Source organism: Oncorhynchus tshawytscha, linkage group LG04 (assembly GCF_018296145.1).
Source record: "Oncorhynchus tshawytscha isolate Ot180627B linkage group LG04, Otsh_v2.0, whole genome shotgun sequence".
Classification (NCBI taxonomy): Eukaryota; Metazoa; Chordata; class Actinopteri; order Salmoniformes; family Salmonidae; genus Oncorhynchus; species Oncorhynchus tshawytscha.
This window is the reverse complement of record NC_056432.1, coordinates 32620630-32640786: the sequence shown is the minus strand read 5'-3', so window position 1 is coordinate 32640786 and position 20157 is coordinate 32620630. Positions and strand designations below refer to the sequence as shown.

Here is a 20157-nt window from a genome sequence, read left to right as displayed (position 1 = left end):
TGTGTTAGTGCTGGGCTGGAACTAAAACCTGCGTATACTACTTCCCTCCAGGACTGGAGTTATGCAACCCTGGTCTACAGTTTACTAAAGCCTAGTCTGTGTATCCCAATCCGGGAGCAGCCCGGCAGCTCTGGCAGGAGTAGCAAAACAGAGTCCATCTACAGTAGCAACTTTACTAAGAGTTAGTGGATAGGGAGGAAGGGGGTTAGGGGGTAGAGAGGTTACGGTTTGGGTTCGGAGGGGGTGTGTGGTCATCATGTTCGTATATGAAAACAGGCGAGCTTCGATGGTGAATCACCGTGTGTGGTTGTCTTTGGTTGCAACAGCAAGGAAACTGAACACTCATAGAGAAACACACAACATAGAAAAGCCGATAGTCAAAGCTGTTTGGTAAATGGATTGAACTGTTACCACCAGCTGAAATGTAGCGCCAGTAAGAAAACTCAGTAAGAGCAGGTCATAGTCAATACAGCAGTGTGAACGAGCAGTGGACAGTGAATACGTTCATAAAAAGAGGACTGTCTCTTCAGTCCTTAGACAATAAGCCAGGTAAAACACGGCAACTTACACACACACACACACACACACACACGCACACACGCACGCACGCGCACGCACACACACACACGCACACACGCACGCGCACGCACGCACACGCACACGCACACGCACACACACACACACAGTATTTGCAGATATACTGTAAATGATAATCAAACATTGAACGGTAATGGTGGGTCTGAAACTGTTCTGAACAGCTGCTATGGTACCATACAGAATACATTCAACAGAAAATAGCTCACATTAAGTTATTATAGAACAGAGGCTAAATCAACTCAACTGCCTTTGGAATCTCTGCTTTAAAACAGAGGTTCCACCTCACTGTGTTAGTGAGCTGGTTAACTGTCTCAAATGGCTCCCTATCTCCTATATAGTTCACTGTTTAGTTCACTACATGCCCTATCTCCCTATGGTGAAAAGTAGCATACTGCAGGGAATCAGGTGTCATTTGAGATTTGCACTGTGAGTGACAAAACTGCAGATGAAATCCACAGCTTGGGCTGTTGGAGGATGGTAGGGGGCAGTGGAGAGAGGGGTCATTGATATGGCCCCTTAGACTCTAAAGAAGGGCCATGTAGGGGAGAGTTTGAGGGGTTGGGGAGGGGGAAATGGTGAGGGGTTGGGGTGGAAGGGGAAGAGAGTGGTGGGGGTGGAATGGGAAGAGAGTGGGGGGGGGGTGGAATGGGGAAGAGAGTGGGGGTGTGGGGATGGGGAAGAGAGTGGGGGTGGGGTGGATGGGGAGGAGAGTGGTGGGGGTGGAAGAGAGTGGGGGTGGGGGTGGATGGGGAAGAGAGTGGGGGTGTGGTGGATGGGGAAGAGAGTGGGGGTGGGGTGGATGGGGAGGAGAGTGGTGGGGGTGGGGTGGATGGGGAAGAGAGTGGGGGTGGGGTGGATGGGGAGGAGAGTGGGGGGTGGGGTGGATGGGGAAGAGAGTGGGGGTGGGGTGGAAAGGGGAGAGGGGAGAGGGGGAACACTGGTGTGGATTTAGCAAAAAATCTAAATAAAGTGCTTCTCTTAAAACAACTTCCTCTGTCTATGAGGTATAAAAAAAAAACTATCACAACAAAATCACGCAAAAATAAAAACCAAAACAACGCCATCCAGCGTTCCAGGATACGTCACACACACTATTTACAGTCTGGACTGTGTTTCTACAATATACACACACAGGTTGGAGTGTTGGTTGGTAATCCTCACATATAGACAGGTCATCATCTCCAGGAAGCCTAATAGGTCCCACACAGCAGAGATGGGAAGAACACAGGAGTGTCGTGGAATCTGCTCAGATGCCAGCTGTGGACTCCTTTATGGCAGGAATATGCCTTAGGGTGTTCAGTCAACTATTCTCTTTTCACCAAGAAGAAGAAAAAGTGAAATCTCCAGAGGGGCTCTGGTTAGAAGTTTCTCTTAGACACAGATCCAGGATCAGCTTAGTTTACCCTCCTCAATCATAACCGTTAGGGGAAAACACAAAACTGACCTTAGATCTGCATAGAGGGAACTTTATCCTACAGCTCAGCTAGGGGCTCTATATGAACACACACACACACACACACACACACACACACACACACACACACACACACACACACACGCTATACCAGTGCAGAGCCGAGCGCAAAGAGAGTGAGCAGTAGGAGCCATGTGATAGGCTGGGAGGTGTCGGCGGAGCTTTGCGGGAAGATCCTCCAGCGTTCCCGGTGGGGGTGGAGACTCTCCATGTCCTTCAGAGCACTGAACGCTGCTGCCGTGAAGTTAGCGTCCCCGGTGGTCATGAGGTCAAACACACATGAGTGGAAATAAATATCCTGTAACTCCAGCTGCTCCCTGCAGCGTGCCCGTGCACCCTCCACACTGAACCTCTGGGGGGCGCTGTAGGGAGCCGTGTGGGAGGGCTGGCCCTTGCCCTGGCTGTGTGGCTGCTGGAGATGTAAGCCCAGGGCTGGAGGGGGTAGAGGGAGAGGCAGTGGCAGGTGACCTCCCCGGTCGATGCGTTCCGAGGTGGGACATCCGTTGAGGCAGAGCTGCAGGTCCTGCGTAGCGTCGTAGGCATGGGCCATCTCCTCCGGGATGCGCACCGCCAGGGTCAGGTAGCGCCCCAGCTGTCGTACGATAACCGTCACGCCGATGTAGCCGGCGTGCAGCTCCACGTGGTGACCGGGGCTACGCTCCGAGATCCACAGCGCCCGTACCTTCCCAGTAGAGTCACCGTTATTCCCGTTAACGTTGTGGTTGGGGGCCCCACTGCTCACGGTACCGTCTACGAAGGCAGCGGGCAGGTCATCTGTTACTGCCTGGTAAACACGCTGGTCTGTACACTCCTCAAAGGGCTTGAATATGATGGTGATCTATGGGCACACAAAAAGGTCATCGTATGACCAGGCACACAATAACTTTGATCTTTGTGTAAAACAGGTTAAAAACAGGTTAAAAACAGGTTTTCCAGACACTTTATAATATCTTACATTACAAACATGGCAAGGATATTGACCTACACTTGTTTTGTTCAAACCCCAATTCTTTGCAGCAAAGAGGACACTGACTGCACACTGACAACTAATATACAACACTACAATATAAACTATAAATGGCTTTTACTGTGTTATTTATTGGTTACACAGACACACACACACACACACACACACCCATGTGCCCTGAAAACGAGCTGAAATCATATTTGTCAGAGGGCTCAGCCCAACTCTGTCTTACACAAACACACACACACCTACACACAGACACACACCTACACACACACAAACACTCATGCCATTAACTCGCCACAGAATCCATTTTAGCAATGACCCAATTACTTTTTAACAAGCCGTGATTAGCAGACACAGCTAAGCAAACACACCCAGGCTAACGGCTAGCAGTGGCATGGTGTTAGCCTTAGCCGGGTCCTCCAACTGTATCTGCAAGGCTGTGGCCATAGCCACACAGTTTTTGGGTTAGCATTAGTGATAGCATGAATGACTGCTTTGTCCAGTTGTCAGCGATGAGGGATGAGGCCTGAGCAGCCATTAGGCCAGGAGCTGCAGGCGCAGTCACGTGTGTGTGTGTGCTAATAATTAGAAGGAATAGCAAGCCCCACCCCTGACACAGGGTCAGAGCACCAGTCGTACAACTATCCCCTGGGAGGGGGGGCAACATGGCCACTTGGCCACCACAGAACTGACTTAGTGACGTCTAAAGACCTTCTCAGTCTGTGTTGTGTGTCTGTGTCTGTGTTGTGTGTCCATGTGTCCATGTGTGTGTGTCTGTGTCTGTGTTGTGTGTCCATGTGTCCATGTGTGTGTGTCTGTGTCTGTGTTGTGTGTCCATGTGTGTGTGCGTTTTTTGTCTTTTTATGGTATGGCGCCCCTCATTCTCGACCGTAACCTGCTTAAAGCCATATGTGTGTGAAAGGTCTCGGACCCTCTGCTGACACACACATAGTGGTTCCTTTCACGCGCCGCTCATTTCAGGGTATTAGGGGTCATGCTATAAGCAGCCATTAACTAAGTTAGGATTCCAACACCACGTTAGTCACAAGTGTTAGTCACAAGACTCAACTGTTCACTCTGCTCTCCTCGCACCTGTGTGTGTGTGTGTGTGTGTGTTCTCAACGAAAAGAGCTCTTTCTCTGAGACACAGCAGCTCAGAGGTGAATATAGACACACACACCAGCCATTCAGTAAACTCAAACTAGAACACAAAAAAGACTAACACAGTCTGCAAAGTGAAAACGCATCACGTAAAAAGAGGTTTCAAAAAGAGAGAGAAGGGGGTTGCTATAAAACCTATCTGGGCTAGGCTGCAGCTGCAAAGCTCTTCATACTAGACGGCTTATTTACTCTGTACGTCACTCTCAACCTCTTTTCTCCCATCCCAGAATGTACTGTTTACTGCATCTTTACAACACTGCTGCTTCAGTGGAGAGCTGGGTAAGAACCTCCATTTATCAGACGTCTTATCGAGGGAGTACCTCAGGGCTCTATACCGGGGCCTGTTCTCTTCTCGATATACTAATTCACTACAAGATGGAACATGCTCCAAATAAAGGTTTTTGTTTTATATTGAAACAAAACAGTCTTCCTGTATTTATTAGTGTATAACTTTCTACTTTGTGGACTTGCACCTGTTCTGAACCATGTAGGAAGGAGTTATTATTCTTTCTTTTTTTAACTAGTTAAGTGCCGAGGCTTTCATTTCAATACACTGTAATATACCATAAGGGTTTCCCCTCACCTTGTTGGTCGCTGTGGCGCTGGATCCTGTTACCACAGGAACGTTGGTCACCTGCACAGACAAGAAGTCGTTATCAATCAGCGGCCACGCCCCTTCCACCTTGCAGGTCTGGAAGCTGTCCTTAAACGTCCGCAGATGGGGATCCCCAAACAGCCCGCAGAACAGGTAACCTGGCCGCGTGGGAGTGTGCGTGTGAGAGTGAGGGTGTGGGTGAGTGTGCTGGGTGCGGCTGTGGTAGTTGCAGGGCTCTGATTGTATCTCGGGGTGTGTGGAGGAGGTGGGCCCGTCACGGGAGCAGTTTCTCTGGGTCATGAGGTCTGAGATGCCCAGGACGGCAGAGTGGAAGACCAGGTTGCCCCTGCAGGACTTGGCTGTCCTCTGGGTGCAGGCGCTGTAGGACCTCAGAGCCTTACAGAACTCTACGTCAAAGCCCTCCAGTGCTGGGGTCAGGTGAGACGTCAGGGACACAAAGTCTGTGGTGCACTTCTGGATACGACACTGAGGGGTGGCCACCTGGCAATGACCTGGAGAAACACACACATACTAACAGTCAGTACTATGGTACAACTACAATAGTATTACAGTTCTATTATTACAGCACTAATACAGAAATACATGTAGAACATCAATGTTCCTTCATGGTACCAAAGACCGATAGAGAACACGTGGTGCAGATGGTATCAGATGGTATGTGTGCCAGACCAAGGCTGTCATAGAAACTCATAGTCATGGGGTTTTGGCTTCGGCTTGACATACATCTTTAGGAAAGCTCTCGCATTCATTTATACACACACACACACACACAGAGTCAGGTCGGTTAGGAGCTTTGATCTCTATGGCCCAAATTAACACAACGCTACTGGCCTGTTTATATTAAACCAGTAAAGCTGAGAAAGAACAGGCTGGCGGGCGGGCGGGCGGGTGTGTGTGTGTGTGTGTGTGTGTGTGTGTGTGTGTGTGTGTGTGTGTGTGTGTGTGTGTGTGTGTGTGTGTGTGTGTGTGTGTGTGTGTGTGTGTGTGTGTGTGTGTGTGTGTGTGTGTGTGCGTGTGTGTGTGTACAGTAACACTGCTTTATGACTTTTAGAAACCAGAACAAAGAGCAGTGCTGAGAGACTCAAATAGAGACTTGCAGACTTTCCCACAGAGCCAGAGATAAGGCTGAGACACAGAGTGGAAGAATAACAGATCACACACATCCACACTGTTAGATCCTCTATGCTGTCTGATGAAGCTTGTTCTTCTCCAGACTATCATGGCCCCGTGTTCATGGTATGGTCTCATCGTTTGTTATTGTTGAAAGAAGTTTGATATCTTGGTCAGGGGTGATACGACAGCCACCCACTGCTTTAAACCGTTAGTTGTCCTGGTGTGTCTGAGCTATAAAAGAGGAAAGATCTAGAAGTTCTTCAGAGGTCTCAGTGTCAGCCTGACCGAGAGAAGAGAGAGAGAAGAGGCGGAGAAGAAGAGAGAACTGGAGGAGAGAAGAGGAGGAGCGAAGAGGAGGAGAGGATGAGAGAGAGAAGAGGAGGAGAGAAGAGGAAGAGAGGAGGAGAGAAGAGGAAGAGAGGAGGAGAGAAGAGGAGGAGAGGAGAGGAAAGAGGAAGAGAGAAGAGGAGAGAAGAGAGAGAGAGAGAATAGGAGGAGAGAGAGAGAGAGAGAGAGGAGGAGAGAAGAGGAAGAGAGGAGGAGAGAAGAGGAAGAGAGGAGGAGAGAAGAGGAGAAGAGGAGAGGAGAGAAGAGGAGGAGAGAAGAGAGAGAGAAAAGGAGGAGAGAAGAGGAGGAGATAACAGAGAGAGAAGAGGAGGAGAGGAGAGAGAGAGAGGAGAGAGAGAGAGAGAGAGGAGGAGAGAAGAGGAGGAGAGAAGGAGAGAAGAGGAGGAGAGAGAGAAGAGGAGGAGAGAAGGGGAAGAGAGAGGAGAGAAGAGGAGGAGAGGAGAGAGAGAGAGAAGAGGAGGAGAGAAGAGGAGGAGAGGCCAGGCCTAATGTATCAGCCACAGTGAGCTCCTATTAGATTAGACCAGAGGCTCTCTAATGCAGAAACAAACACACAAACACACACACACACACACACACACACACTGGCTCTGCTTCCACTGCCAACAACACACACTGTCAAAGCTCATCTGATTATGGCATGATTTACTAACAGACACCAGCACACACACAATCACATGAACACACACACAGCCACATGAACACACACGCAGCATAGGTCTATTCACACATAGAACTAATGCTAACAATAGGCCTAGTTCCCCTGGTGTATACAGAGATAAAGCAAACACGTCCATAGTTTTCTTGGTGTGAATGCACTGAACCATATGATAAAGGGATAAGAAAGGAGAAGAGGAATGTTTGCAGAAAGCCAACCCTCTCTCACTATCGCTCTCAGGGCTGTGTGGTGAGAGGGTTGTGTGTGTGTCAGTACCTGATCCTACCAGGTGGGGGCAGTATTGTGGTGGGTATTAGAGAGAGGGTACACAATATATCACTCCACTCACACTCAGGGTTAGAATGTCCCTCCAGTGTGTTAAATACTGACACTACTCCTCAGCTAACACACAGCCACAAACACACACACACCTCTGAAAGCCTAGACCCAGAGCCTTAGAACTAATCCAAATCCTCATCATGAATCCAACTCTATTTTTACAGTATGACTGATGATTCAATTAGTTCTCCAGGTGGAGTGTGTCTACGTACAGTTGGTATCTCTGTGTCGATCAATCTCCACCTTCCCCATCTCAAACAGATTTTTACTGAAATAAGGAAATCAAATAACAGCTGGATGCCACACACACACACACACACACACACAGACACACACACAGACACACACACACACACACACACACACACACACACAGACACACACAGACACATCCACACAATGCTAACATTATCGTCTGACCCTTCCAGGCTTCCCTTAATGGACAAATGAGTTTTCTACATCCCAGTGTTTACAGAATGACACATTCAAACTGGACTCCTGGTGAGAGATCCCGACTCAGTCTCACTCAGCCATGTGTGGGCAGAGGCCAGACATAGCCCACCCCTCTCCCTGTCCAGGAGTCACTTCTCCTCCCAGCCACTGATCCGTGTTGTATATATTTTTTCAAACAATACAAAACATACACATACAAATGACAGCATACAAACACAAACAAACATTAAGGACATGACCCTGCCCAGACCCACCTGCTCATACCCCCATCTCCAGCACCCACATCATTCTCTGCCTCATGGTCACATGCACCATGTCGTCTCTCTTCGTCTTCACACACTTTCAACATTTAGATAATAAAGCACTTGGCCTTTCCATTGTGTTACCGATGGAGGATTGGTTGATTTACAGTTTTAAAGTAAACGTTTTTCTTTTATCAGTGTTGTATTTACTAAAACACCAAGGATCCAGAGCCCACTGCGCTCTCTCACTCTCTCTCTCACTCTCTCTCACTCTCTCTCTCACTCTCTCTCTCACTCACTCTCACTCTCACTCACTCTCACTCTCTCACTCACTCTCTCTCTCTCACACTCTCTCACTCTCTCACACTCACTCACTCACTCACTCACTCACTCACTCACACTCACTCACTCACTCACTCTCTCACACTCACTCACTCACACTCTCTCACTCTCTCTCACACTCACTCTCTCACTCACTCACTCACTCACTCACTCACTCACTCACTCACTCTCACTCACTCACTCACACTCACTCACTCACTCACTCTCACTCACTCACTCACTCACTCACTCACTCACTCACTCACTCACTCACTCACTCACTCACTCACTCACTCTCTCACACTCTCTCTCTCACTCACTCCCACTCTCTCACTCTCTCTCACTCTCTCACACTCTCTCACACTCACTCACTCACTCACTCACTCACTCACTCACTCACTCACTCACTCTCTCACACTCACTCACTCACTCACACTCACTCACTCACTCACTCACTCACACGTCACTCACTCACTCACTCTCTCACACTCTCACTCTCTCACACTCACTCACTCACTCACTCACACTCACTCACACTCTCACTCACTCACTCACTCACTCACTCACACACTCACTCACTCACTCACACTCACTCACTCACTCACTCACTCACTCACACTCACTCACTCACTCACTCTCACTCACTCACTCACTCACTCACTCACTCACTCACACTCACTCACTCACTCACTCACTCACTCACTCACTCACTCACTCACTCACTCTCTCACACTCACTCACTCACTCACCACGTCACTCACTCTCTCACACTCACTCACACTCACTCTCACTCACTCACTCACTCACTCACTCACTCACTCACTCACTCACTCTCTCACTCACTCACTCACTCACTCACACTCACTCACTCACACTCTCTCACACTCACTCACTCACTCACTCTCTCACACTCACTCACTCACTCTCTCACACTCTCTCACTCTCACACTCTCTCACTCTCTCACTCTCACACTCACTCTCACTCACTCACCACTCACTCACTCTCACTCACTCACTCACTCACTCACTCACTCACTCACTCACTCACCACTCACTCACTCACTCACTCACACTCTCACTCACTCACTCACCACTCTCACTCACTCACTCACTCACTCACTCACTCACTCACTCTCTCACACTCACTCACTCACTCCCACTCTCACTCTCTCTCACTCTCTCACACTCTCTCACACTCACTCACTCACTCACTCACTCACCACTCACTCACTCACTCACTCACTCACTCACTCACTCACACTCACTCACTCTCACACTCACTCACTCTCTCACTCACTCACTCACTCACTCACTCACTCACTCACTCTCTCACACTCACACACTCACTCACTCACTCACTCACTCACTCACTCTCTCACACTCACTCACTCACTCACTCACGTCACTCACTCTCACACTCACTCACACTCACTCACTCACCACTCACTCACTCACTCACTCACTCACTCACTCACTCACTCACTCTCTCACACTCACTCACTCTCTCACACTCACTCACTCACTCACTCACTCACTCACTCACTCACACTCACTCACTCACTCACACTCTCTCACTCTCTCTCACTCACTCACTCACTCACTCACTCTCTCACACTCACTCACTCACACTCACTCACTCACTCACTCACTCACTCTCTCACACTCACTCACTCACTCGCTCACTCACTCACTCACGTCACTCACACACTCACCACACTCACTCACTCTCACTCTCACTCACTCACTCACTCACTCACTCACTCTCTCACACTCACTCACTCACTCACCACTCACTCACTCACTCACTCTCACACTCACTCACTCACTCTCTCACACTCTCTCACTCACACTCACTCACTCACTCTCTCACACTCACTCACTCACTCACACTCACTCACTCTCTCACTCACTCACTCACTCACTCTCTCACACTCACTCACTCTCTCACTCACTCACTCACTCACTCACTCACTCACCACTCACTCCACTCACACTCACTCACTCACTCACTCTCACACTCACTCACTCTCTCACACACTCACTCTCTCACACTCACTCACTCACTCACTCACTCTCACCACTCACTCACTCACTCACTCACTCACACTCACTCACTCACTCTCTCACTCTCTCTCTCACTCACTCACTCACTCACACTCACTCTCTCACACTCACAGAGAGTCACTACTCACTCACACTCACTCACTCTCTCACACTCACTGACTCACTCGCTCGCTCACATTCTCATTCTCAGGCTGAATCTCTCTCTCAAACTCACTCAGCAAACTCACTCACTCAGGTCTTCACACTCTCTCAGGTCTTTGTGCACTGACTCACTCACTCACTCACTCAGTAACTCTCACACTCACTCACTCACTCACGTCACTCACTCTCTCACACTCACTCACACTCACTCACTCTCACTCTCGCTCACCACTCACTCACTCACTAACTCACTCTCTCACACTCACTCACTCTCTCACACTCACTCATTCTCTCACACTCACTCACTCACTCACTCACTCACTCACTCACTCACTCACTCACTCTCTCACACTCACACTCACTCTACACTCACACACACTCACTCACTCACACACACACACACACACAGAGGGCTGAATAACGGTAAATTGTGGGGATGGCTGGCTAATGACACTGCAATATAATATCAGGAGTGATAGCTGATGACACTCCTCAGCTGGTCTGATGCGTCACTGGTGATGAGCACTCATGAGAAGACAGCTGTGGAGCCTCTTCCAGCTCTCACACACTCACTCCCTCACTCAGACTAGCTACTCTCTCACCAGCTCTCACACAGACTCAGCACTCACACCACACCAACACACACACACACTCACAGACCAGCTAGCTCACTCACACACACTCACCACACCCTCAACACAATAACACACAGACCAGCTAGCTCCTCGTCACACACCACACCCTCAACACAATAACACACAGACCAGCTAGCTACACACACCACACCCTCAACACACTAACACACAGACCAGCTAGCTACTCCACCACACCTCAACACAATAACACACAGACCAGCTAGCTCTCTCACACCACACCCTCACTCACAGTCAACACACACTCAGACTCGCTCTCTCACTACTCGCTCACTACACACACACACTCTCTCACACTCACTCAGTAACACACAGACCAGCACACTCTCACACACACTCACACCCTCAACACAGTAACACACAGACCAGCACTCACTCTCTCACACTCACACCACACCCTCAACACAGTAACACTCACAGACCTCACACTCACTCACTAACACACTCACTCACACACTCAACACAGTAACACACACTCACCACTCAACACAGTAACACACAGACAAGCACTAGCTACACACACCACTCACTCTCTCACCTCAACACAGTAACACACAGACCAGCTCTCACTCACTCGCTCACACCCTCAACACAGTAACCACTCACTCTCACACTCACTCACACTCTCACACTCCTCACAAGTAACTCACCACACCCTCAACACAGACCAGACCAGCTACACTCACACACCACTCTCTCACACTCACTCACCCACACTCAACACAGTAACACACAGACCAGCTAGCTACACACACCACACCCTCAACACAATAACACACAGACCAGCTCAGCTACACACTCACCACACCCTCAACACAATAACACACAGACCAGCTTGTTACTAGCTACTCTCACACTCACTCACACTCAACACAATAACACACACCACTCACTCACTCTCTCACACTCACTCACTCTCTCACACTCACTCACTCTCTTGTCACTCACTCACTCACACTCATCACACACACTCACACTCAAGTCTTGTCACACTACTCACTCTCTCACACTCACTCACTCACACACACTCAAGTCACTCACTCACTAGTGTGTTCACTCGTATATCTCCTCGTCACTCACTCACTCACTGCAACATCTGACATTCACAATGAGACAGGACATGCTGATAAATTAAAAGTGTCAATCAATTAAATGCAATTATAATGTAAAATCTCTCACACTCACTCACTATATGGTGTCCTGAACTCACACTCACTCACTCTCTCACACTCACTCGCTCTCTCAAAGTCGCTCACTCACTCACTCAATCACTCACTCACTCACTCTCTCACACTCTCTCTCTCTCTCACTCACTCACTCACTCACTCACTCACTCACTCTCTCACACTCACTCACTCTCTCAACTCACTCACTCACTCACTCTCTCACACTCACTCACTCTCTGTCAAATCACTCTCTCATCACTCAGGGAGCTCACACTCACTGTCTCTCACTTTTCATCACTCTCAAACTCTCTCACCCATCACTCTCTCACACTCAACTCACTCACTCATGCACACACAGTCGCTCTCACTCACTCAGCACTCACCTGGGACTCACTCTCTCACAAATGAATCTAGCACTCACTCACTGTCACTGCTCACTCACTCACTCACTCAAATACACGCAAGAGTCACACTCAGCTCACTCACTGGGGGACTCACAGGGCACTCTCTCACACTCACTCACGGGACACACTCACTCACTCTCACTCACTCCTCACTCACTCACCAGTCACAGAACAGGCCTCACTCACTCACTCACTCACTCACTCACTCACTCACTCTCACTCACTCACTCAGGGCACACCACTCACTCTCTCACACTCTCACTAGGACTCACTCACTCACTCACTCACACTCACTCACTCTCTCACACTCACTCACTCTCACTCACTCACTCTCACTCACACTCACTCTCTCACTCACTCACCCACTCACTCACTCACACAGAGAGTTACTCACAGATACAATGAGTGAACGACTACACACATTCTCATTCTCAGGCTGAATCTTGAGAGTAAAACTCCACAGCAAACGCGTGCGTCTCCAGGTCTTTCTGATCACACTGGTCTTTGTGCAGTGAGTCTAGTATGAACATACTGATAACTGTGACTGACTGTGGGACAATACACAGCTGCTCTGGCCTCCGCTTCAGACAACACTCACTTCTGTTTCAGTCCACACACACACACACACACACACACACACACACACACACACACACACACAGAGGGCTGAATAACGGTAAATTGTGGGGATGGCTGGCGGTAATGACACTGCAATATAATATCAGGAGTGATAGCTGATGACTCCCCAGCTGGTCTGATGCGTCCGGTGGTGATGAGCACTATGAGAAGACAGCTGTGGAGCCTTGTTACCAGCTAGCTACACACACCACACCCTCAACACAATAACACACAGACCAGCTAGCTACACACACCACACCCTCAACACAATAACACACAGACCAGCTAGCTACACACACCACACCCTCAACACAATAACACACAGACCAGCTAGCTACACACACCACACACTCAACACAATAACACACAGACCAGCTAGCTACACACACCACACCCTCAACACAATAACACACAGACCAGCTAGCTACACACACCACACCCTCAACACAGTAACACACAGACCAGCTAGCTACACACACCACACCCTCAACACAATAACACACAGACCAGCTAGCTACACACACCACACCCTCAACACAGTAACACACAGACCAGCTAGCTACACACACCACACCCTCAACACAGTAACACACCACACCCTCAACACAGTAACACACAGACAAGCTAGCTACACACACCACACCCTCACAGTAACACACAGACCAGCTAGCTACACACCACACCCTCAACAGTAACACACAGACCAGCTAGCTACACACACCACACCCTCAACACAATCACACCACACCCTCAACACAGTAACACACAGACAAGCTAGCTACACACACCACACCCTCAACACAGTAACACACAGACCAGCTAGCTACACACACCACACCCTCAACACAACACTTCCCCCACACCCTCAACACAATAACACACAGACCAGCTAGCTACACACACCACACCCTCAACACAATAACACACAGACCAGCTAGCTACACACACCACACCCTCAACACAATAACACACAGACCAGCTAGCTACACACACCACACCCTCAACACAATAACACACAGACCAGCTAGCTACACACACCACACCCTCAACACAATAACACACACCAAGTCTTGTTACTAGCTAGCTACACAGACACACACACACTATAACACACACACTATAACACACACACCAAGTCTTGTTACTAGCTAGCCACACACACACACACCAAGTCATCGAAATAGTGTGTTGTGTATATCTCCTCGTTGCAACATCTGACATTCACAATGAGACAGGACATGCTGATAAATTAAAAGTGTCAATCAATTAAATGCAATTATAATGTAAAATGTGTTATATGGTGTCCTGAACTAACTTAGAAAAGTGAAATAGGACCAACTTCTAAATAGATCATTTGAAATGTAACTGATTTAAAATGTAAATTCTTATTGGCAGGGAGCGTCAATGTGCTTTTCATGCTTCTCAAACCGTCCCCATCCCCCTACTAAACAGAACTATGCACAGACAGTGTCATGTCCAGCTGCCTGGGACTGTGTTAAATGAATTAGCAGAGGTGTGACTGCTGCGCACACACACACACAAATACACGCAAGAGTCAATGAGCGCGGGCTGGATGACAGGGCCTGGGGTCTGGGTTATGGCTGGGGGACATCCAGAGAGGGGTGGTGGGCTGTCACAGTGCCAGTCCAGAACAGGCCTCTCTGTGTAGGCACAGCAGTCAGCTAGCTCTGGGTCACAAGGGCAAACCCAGCCTCTATAGGATGACTTCAAGTAACCTACTACCACCCTCTGGTATTCTAGCCTATTCTATTCACCAATCCTACAGTTTCTGTATGATTTGATTCCCTTCTAATATATTCCAGATTATATGGTTCTATTCTATTCTGTTTTGTTTTCTATTTAACCTTTATTGATACATATGAATTCAATTAAGAACAGATTCTTGATGACACTGTTTCCATATGGTTCTGTTCTTTTCTGGTTTATTACATTTCATTCTATTCTATTGTCTCCATTTGGTCCTATTACACTGAACTCATATTCTTTTGTGTATTAAAAGTAAAAGTAGGCTAAAATGTATACATTTGTGACATAATTATACCGAATTATAATTTACATTCCCATTATTATTATAAGCCTACATTATTTTAAAACTGTGTCAACAAGCCTTTGTTAGTCTGGCTGGATGTAAAGGACCTGACACCAAGACATCAGCAGAGCCACACTTCCCTTTCTCTTATCAGCCATAGCGACCCACGGCAGAGCCACCCTTCCCTTTCTCTATCAGCCATAGCGACCCACGGCAGAGCCACCCTTCCCTTTCTCTATCAGCCATAGTGACCCACAGCAGAGCCACCCTTCCCTTTCTCTATCAGCCATAGCGACCCACGGCAGAGCCACCCTTCCCTTTCCATCTGTCAGCCATAGCCACCCACGGCAGAGCCACACTTCCCTTTCTCTATCAGCCATAGCGACCCACGGCAGAGCCACCCTTCCCTTTCTCTATCAGCCATAGCGACCCAAGGCAGAGCCACACTTCCTTTCTCTATCAGCCATAGCGACCCACGGCAGAGCCACACTTCCCTTTCTCTATCAGCCATAGCGACCCACGGCAGAGCCACCCTTCCCTTTCTCTATCAGCCATAGCGACCCACGGCAGAGCCACCCTTCCCTTTCTCTCATCAGCCATAGCGACCCACGGCAGAGCCACCCTTCCCTTTCTCTATCAGCCATAGCGACCCACGGCAGAGCCACCCTTCCCTTTCTCTCAGCCATAGCGACCCACGGCAGAGCCACACTTCCCTTTCTCTATCAGCCATAGCGACCCACGGCAGAGCCACCCTTCCCTTTCTGTCAGCCATAGCGACCCACGGCAGAGCCACACTTCCCTTTCTCTATCAGCCATAGCGACCCACGGCAGAGCCACACTTCCCTTTCTCTATCAGCCATAGCGACCCACGGCAGAGCCACCCTTCCCTTTCTATCAGCCATAGCGACCCACTGGCAGAGCCACCCTTCCCTTTCTCTATCAGCCATAGCGACCCACGGCAGAGCCACACTTTCCTTTCTCTATCAGCCATAGCGACCCACGGCAGAGCCACCCTTCCCTTTCTCTATCAGCCATAGCGACCCACGGCAGAGCCACACTTCCCTTTCTCTATCAGCCATAGCGACCCACGGCAGAGCCACCCTTCCCTTGCTCTATCAGCCATAGCGACCCACGGCAGAGCCACCCTTCCTTTCTCTATCAGCCATAGCGACCCACGGCAGAGCCACCCTTCCCTTTCTCTATCAGCCATAGCGACCCACGGCAGAGCCACAGCCATAGCCCTTCCCTTTCTCAGCCATCAGCCATAGCGACCCACGGCAGAGCCACCCTTCCTTCCTTTCTCTATCAGCCATAGCGACCCACGGCAGAGCCACCCTTCCCTTTCTCTATCAGCCATAGCGACCCACGGCAGAGCCACCCTTCCCTTTCTCTATCAGCCATAGCGACCCACGGCAGAGCCACCCTTCCCTTTCTCTATCAGCCATAGCGACCCACGGCAGAGCCACCCTTCCCTTTCTCTATCAGCCATAGCGACCCACGGCAGAGCCACCCTTCCCTTTCTCCATCAGCCATAGCGACCCACGGCAGAGCCACCCTTCCCTTTCTCTATCAGCCATAGCGACCCACGGCAGAGCCACCCTTCCCTTTCTCTATCAGCCATAGCGACCCACGGCAGAGCCACCCTTCCCTTTCTCTATCAGCCATAGCGACCCACAGAGCAGAGCCACCAGAGCCACCCTTCCCTTTCTCTATCAGCCATAGCGACCCACGGCAGAGCCACCCTTCCCTTTCTCTATCAGCCATAGCGACCCACGGCAGAGCCACCACTGGAGAAACTCCGGAGAAACAAGAGAGCGATGGGGGAGGAAACACTTTCCCTTCTGACTGCTGCGCTACCGCGGTCCGCGGGAGAGAGAAAGAGACAAGCAATATCAGACAATAACACAACGACAACGGGAGGTTCAGGTTCGAATACACTCCAATAGGCTACAACACACAGGCCTATAAAATGCACTATAGACTAATCTTAACCAAATGCTAGGCCAATCCGAAGTACCTAGTTTTGGCATTATTAACTGGTTATTAACTCACCATTAGCCTCTAACTGTTAAGTCACGTTCACAGCGCTCGATCTGAAGTTTTCCGCGGACAAGGAACTAGGTTACGATGAGGCTACTGAGGAAAATTAACAACATTTTAAGTTATCTAGTTAGCCTACCTCTGTGCGCCCCGTAACAGAGAGCGACGATCAGCAGCAGCAGCGGTCGCAGGGAAGGCGAGGATGCGAGGCGCTCAGCCCCGCGGTAACAACATCCGGCTCTCCCCATCCCCGTCCATGCAGGGCCAGGAGGGGAGAGGGGACAGGCAGCCACGGGGGAGAGGGGTGAGGTGCGGCGGCGGGGTTTCCGTTAAAGTCAGGCCTCTGCTCTCCTTCTCCCTCGCTCTGTTCTCCCTCGCTCTGTTCTCCTTCCACTCCTCGGGTGCGCAGGGGCATTAAAGTGCAGATTCTACGCGGAATGCGATCGGTCAGGGAGGAGGAATGGAAAGAAAAGGAGAGGAGGAGGAAAGGGGAAAAACAGTAGCGATTGAAAAATAGCAGTCCTTCCACCAAACACTTTCACTCCTTCTTCGCTCCCTGCATCAGATTTCCTGTCTCTAGCAGCGCTATTCCGTCCTGGTTGAGTTTAGTCTTGTTGTAGCAATAAATCTCGGCTCCGCTCTCTCTCTCTCTCTCTCTCTCTCTCGCCCCCTCTCCCTCTCTCTCTCTCTCTCTCTCTCTCTCTTTCTCTTTCTCTCCAGGCCTCACCTAAGAATCCTCCCCTCTCCTCTCTTCCTCAGATCGATAGCAAATCAACCAACCCTTTTGCGGAAACCCGCCTCTGAGAGAGCAGGACCCGCCCGCCCTGTCAGCCTTGGGCTTCGCGGGGGAGAGAGAGAGCGAGAAAGAGAGAGAGAATACAAATTCCACCTAGACACGTTGCCCTAGGGCACCGGTTCTCAATCCTGGTCCTGGGAACCCAAAGGGGTGCACATTTTGGGTTTTGCCCTAGCACTACACAGCTGATTCAAATGATCAACTCATCGAAAGGCTTTGATGATTTGAATCAGGTGTGTACTGCTAGGGCAAAAACTAAAATGTGCACCCCTTTGGGTTCCCAGGACCAGGGTTGAGAACCATTGCCCTAGAGCACACAAAAAACTACACATACCTTGGCCTAAACATCAGGTAACTTCCACAAAGTTGTGAATGATCTGAGAGACAAGGCGAGAAAGTCCTTCTATGCCATCAAAAGGAACATAAATTTCGACATAGAAATAAGGATCTGGCTAAAAAAAATACTTGAATCAGTTATAGAACAAATGACCCTTTATGGTTATGAGGTCTGGGATTCGCTCACCAACCAATAACTCACAAAATAGGACAAACACCAAATTGAGACTCCTCTGTGTACAACGTAAAACACCAAATAATGCATGCAGAATAGAATTAGGACGATACCCGCGAATGATCCAAATCCAGAGAAGAGAAGTTCAATTCTACAACCACCTAAAATTAAGCAATTCCCAAACGTTCCATAACAAAGCCTTCATCCGAAAAAATATACCTGGAGAAGAGCCCCCTAAGCAAGTTGGCCCTGGGGCTCTGTTCACAAACACACCCCACAGAGCCCCAGGACAACAACACAATTAGACCCAACCAAATCATGAGAAAACAAAAAGATAATTACTTGACACATTGGAAAGAATTTACAAAAAAACAGCAAACTAGAATGCTATTTGGCCCTAAACGGGGCAGAATACCTGACCACTGTGACTGACCCAAAATTAAGAAAATATTTGACTATGTACATAATATGACATTTTAAATGTCTTTATTCTTTTGGAAATTTTGTGAGTGTAATGTTTACTGCAATTTTTTTATTGTTTATTTCACTTTTGTTTATTATCTATTTCACTTCCTTTGGCAATGTAAACATATGTTTCCCATGCCAATAAAGTCCCTTAAATTGAGAGAGAGAGAGAGAGAGAGAGAGGAACAGTGTTCAGTTATTAAAAATAATAATGATAATGTATAGATGCAGTAAGGCATTTCAAGTCATTGTGGATCATCTTATGGCTACATGTAGGTCTAGCTGTTACTAGCCTGAAAAAAACTATTTCCAGAAGCCAGACAAAGACTTAGACAATGTGAAGTTTTACTAGCCCTAACTCATTATTATGATGACACTCTATCATGGCGAAACGTCTTCAAACCGACACTCATAATTTATGACCCCTCTCTCTGCCTCATCATATGCTTCCTGTGAGTCTATCTCAGGTTTCTCTGCTTCACAGCAACACACTGTGTGTGTGTGTGTGCGCGCGTGCGTGCGTGCGCGTGTGTTAATCCTCTCCTTTAGTCCAGCTGGAATGTGCCAGGTGTTGGGAACACTTAGACACCAGTAGGAATCTCTGTTCACATTAACATCACTTCTACTCAGTGTGGTCACGATGTGTGTGTGTGTTCTGTAGGCTTGCCGGAGTATGGAACAGAGCGGCTCTGTGGATGGTGTGGTGCAGGTAACGGCCAAAATAAAGGAAACACTAGCATAAAGTGTCTGAATTGGGCGTTGGGCCACCGCAAACTGCCAGCGCCGCCAGGTGCTTCAATGTACCTTGGCATGGATTCTACAAGTGTCTGGAACTCTATTGGTGGGATGCGACACCATTCTTCCACGAGACATTCCATGATTTGGTGGTTTGTTGATGGTGGTGGAAAACGCTGTCTCAGGTGCCACTCCAGAATCTCCCATAAGCGTTCAGTT

The 20157-nt window shown here is 49.0% G+C and overlaps 1 protein-coding gene across 1 annotated transcript; it reads right to left on the bottom strand.

Moving 5' to 3' along the window:
* Positions 1-1494: 1494 nt before the first annotated feature.
* Positions 1495-18233, bottom strand: rgmb (repulsive guidance molecule BMP co-receptor b). Its single transcript, XM_024417710.2, has 3 exons — positions 17571-18233; positions 4789-5312; positions 1495-2909 (listed from the first exon to the last, which is right to left on the bottom strand). Exons 1-3 carry the CDS (start codon positions 17677-17679, stop codon positions 2157-2159), a joined length of 1386 nt encoding a protein of 461 aa, XP_024273478.1. The 5' UTR covers positions 17680-18233; the 3' UTR covers positions 1495-2156.
* Between the last annotated feature and the right edge of the window lie 1924 nt (positions 18234-20157).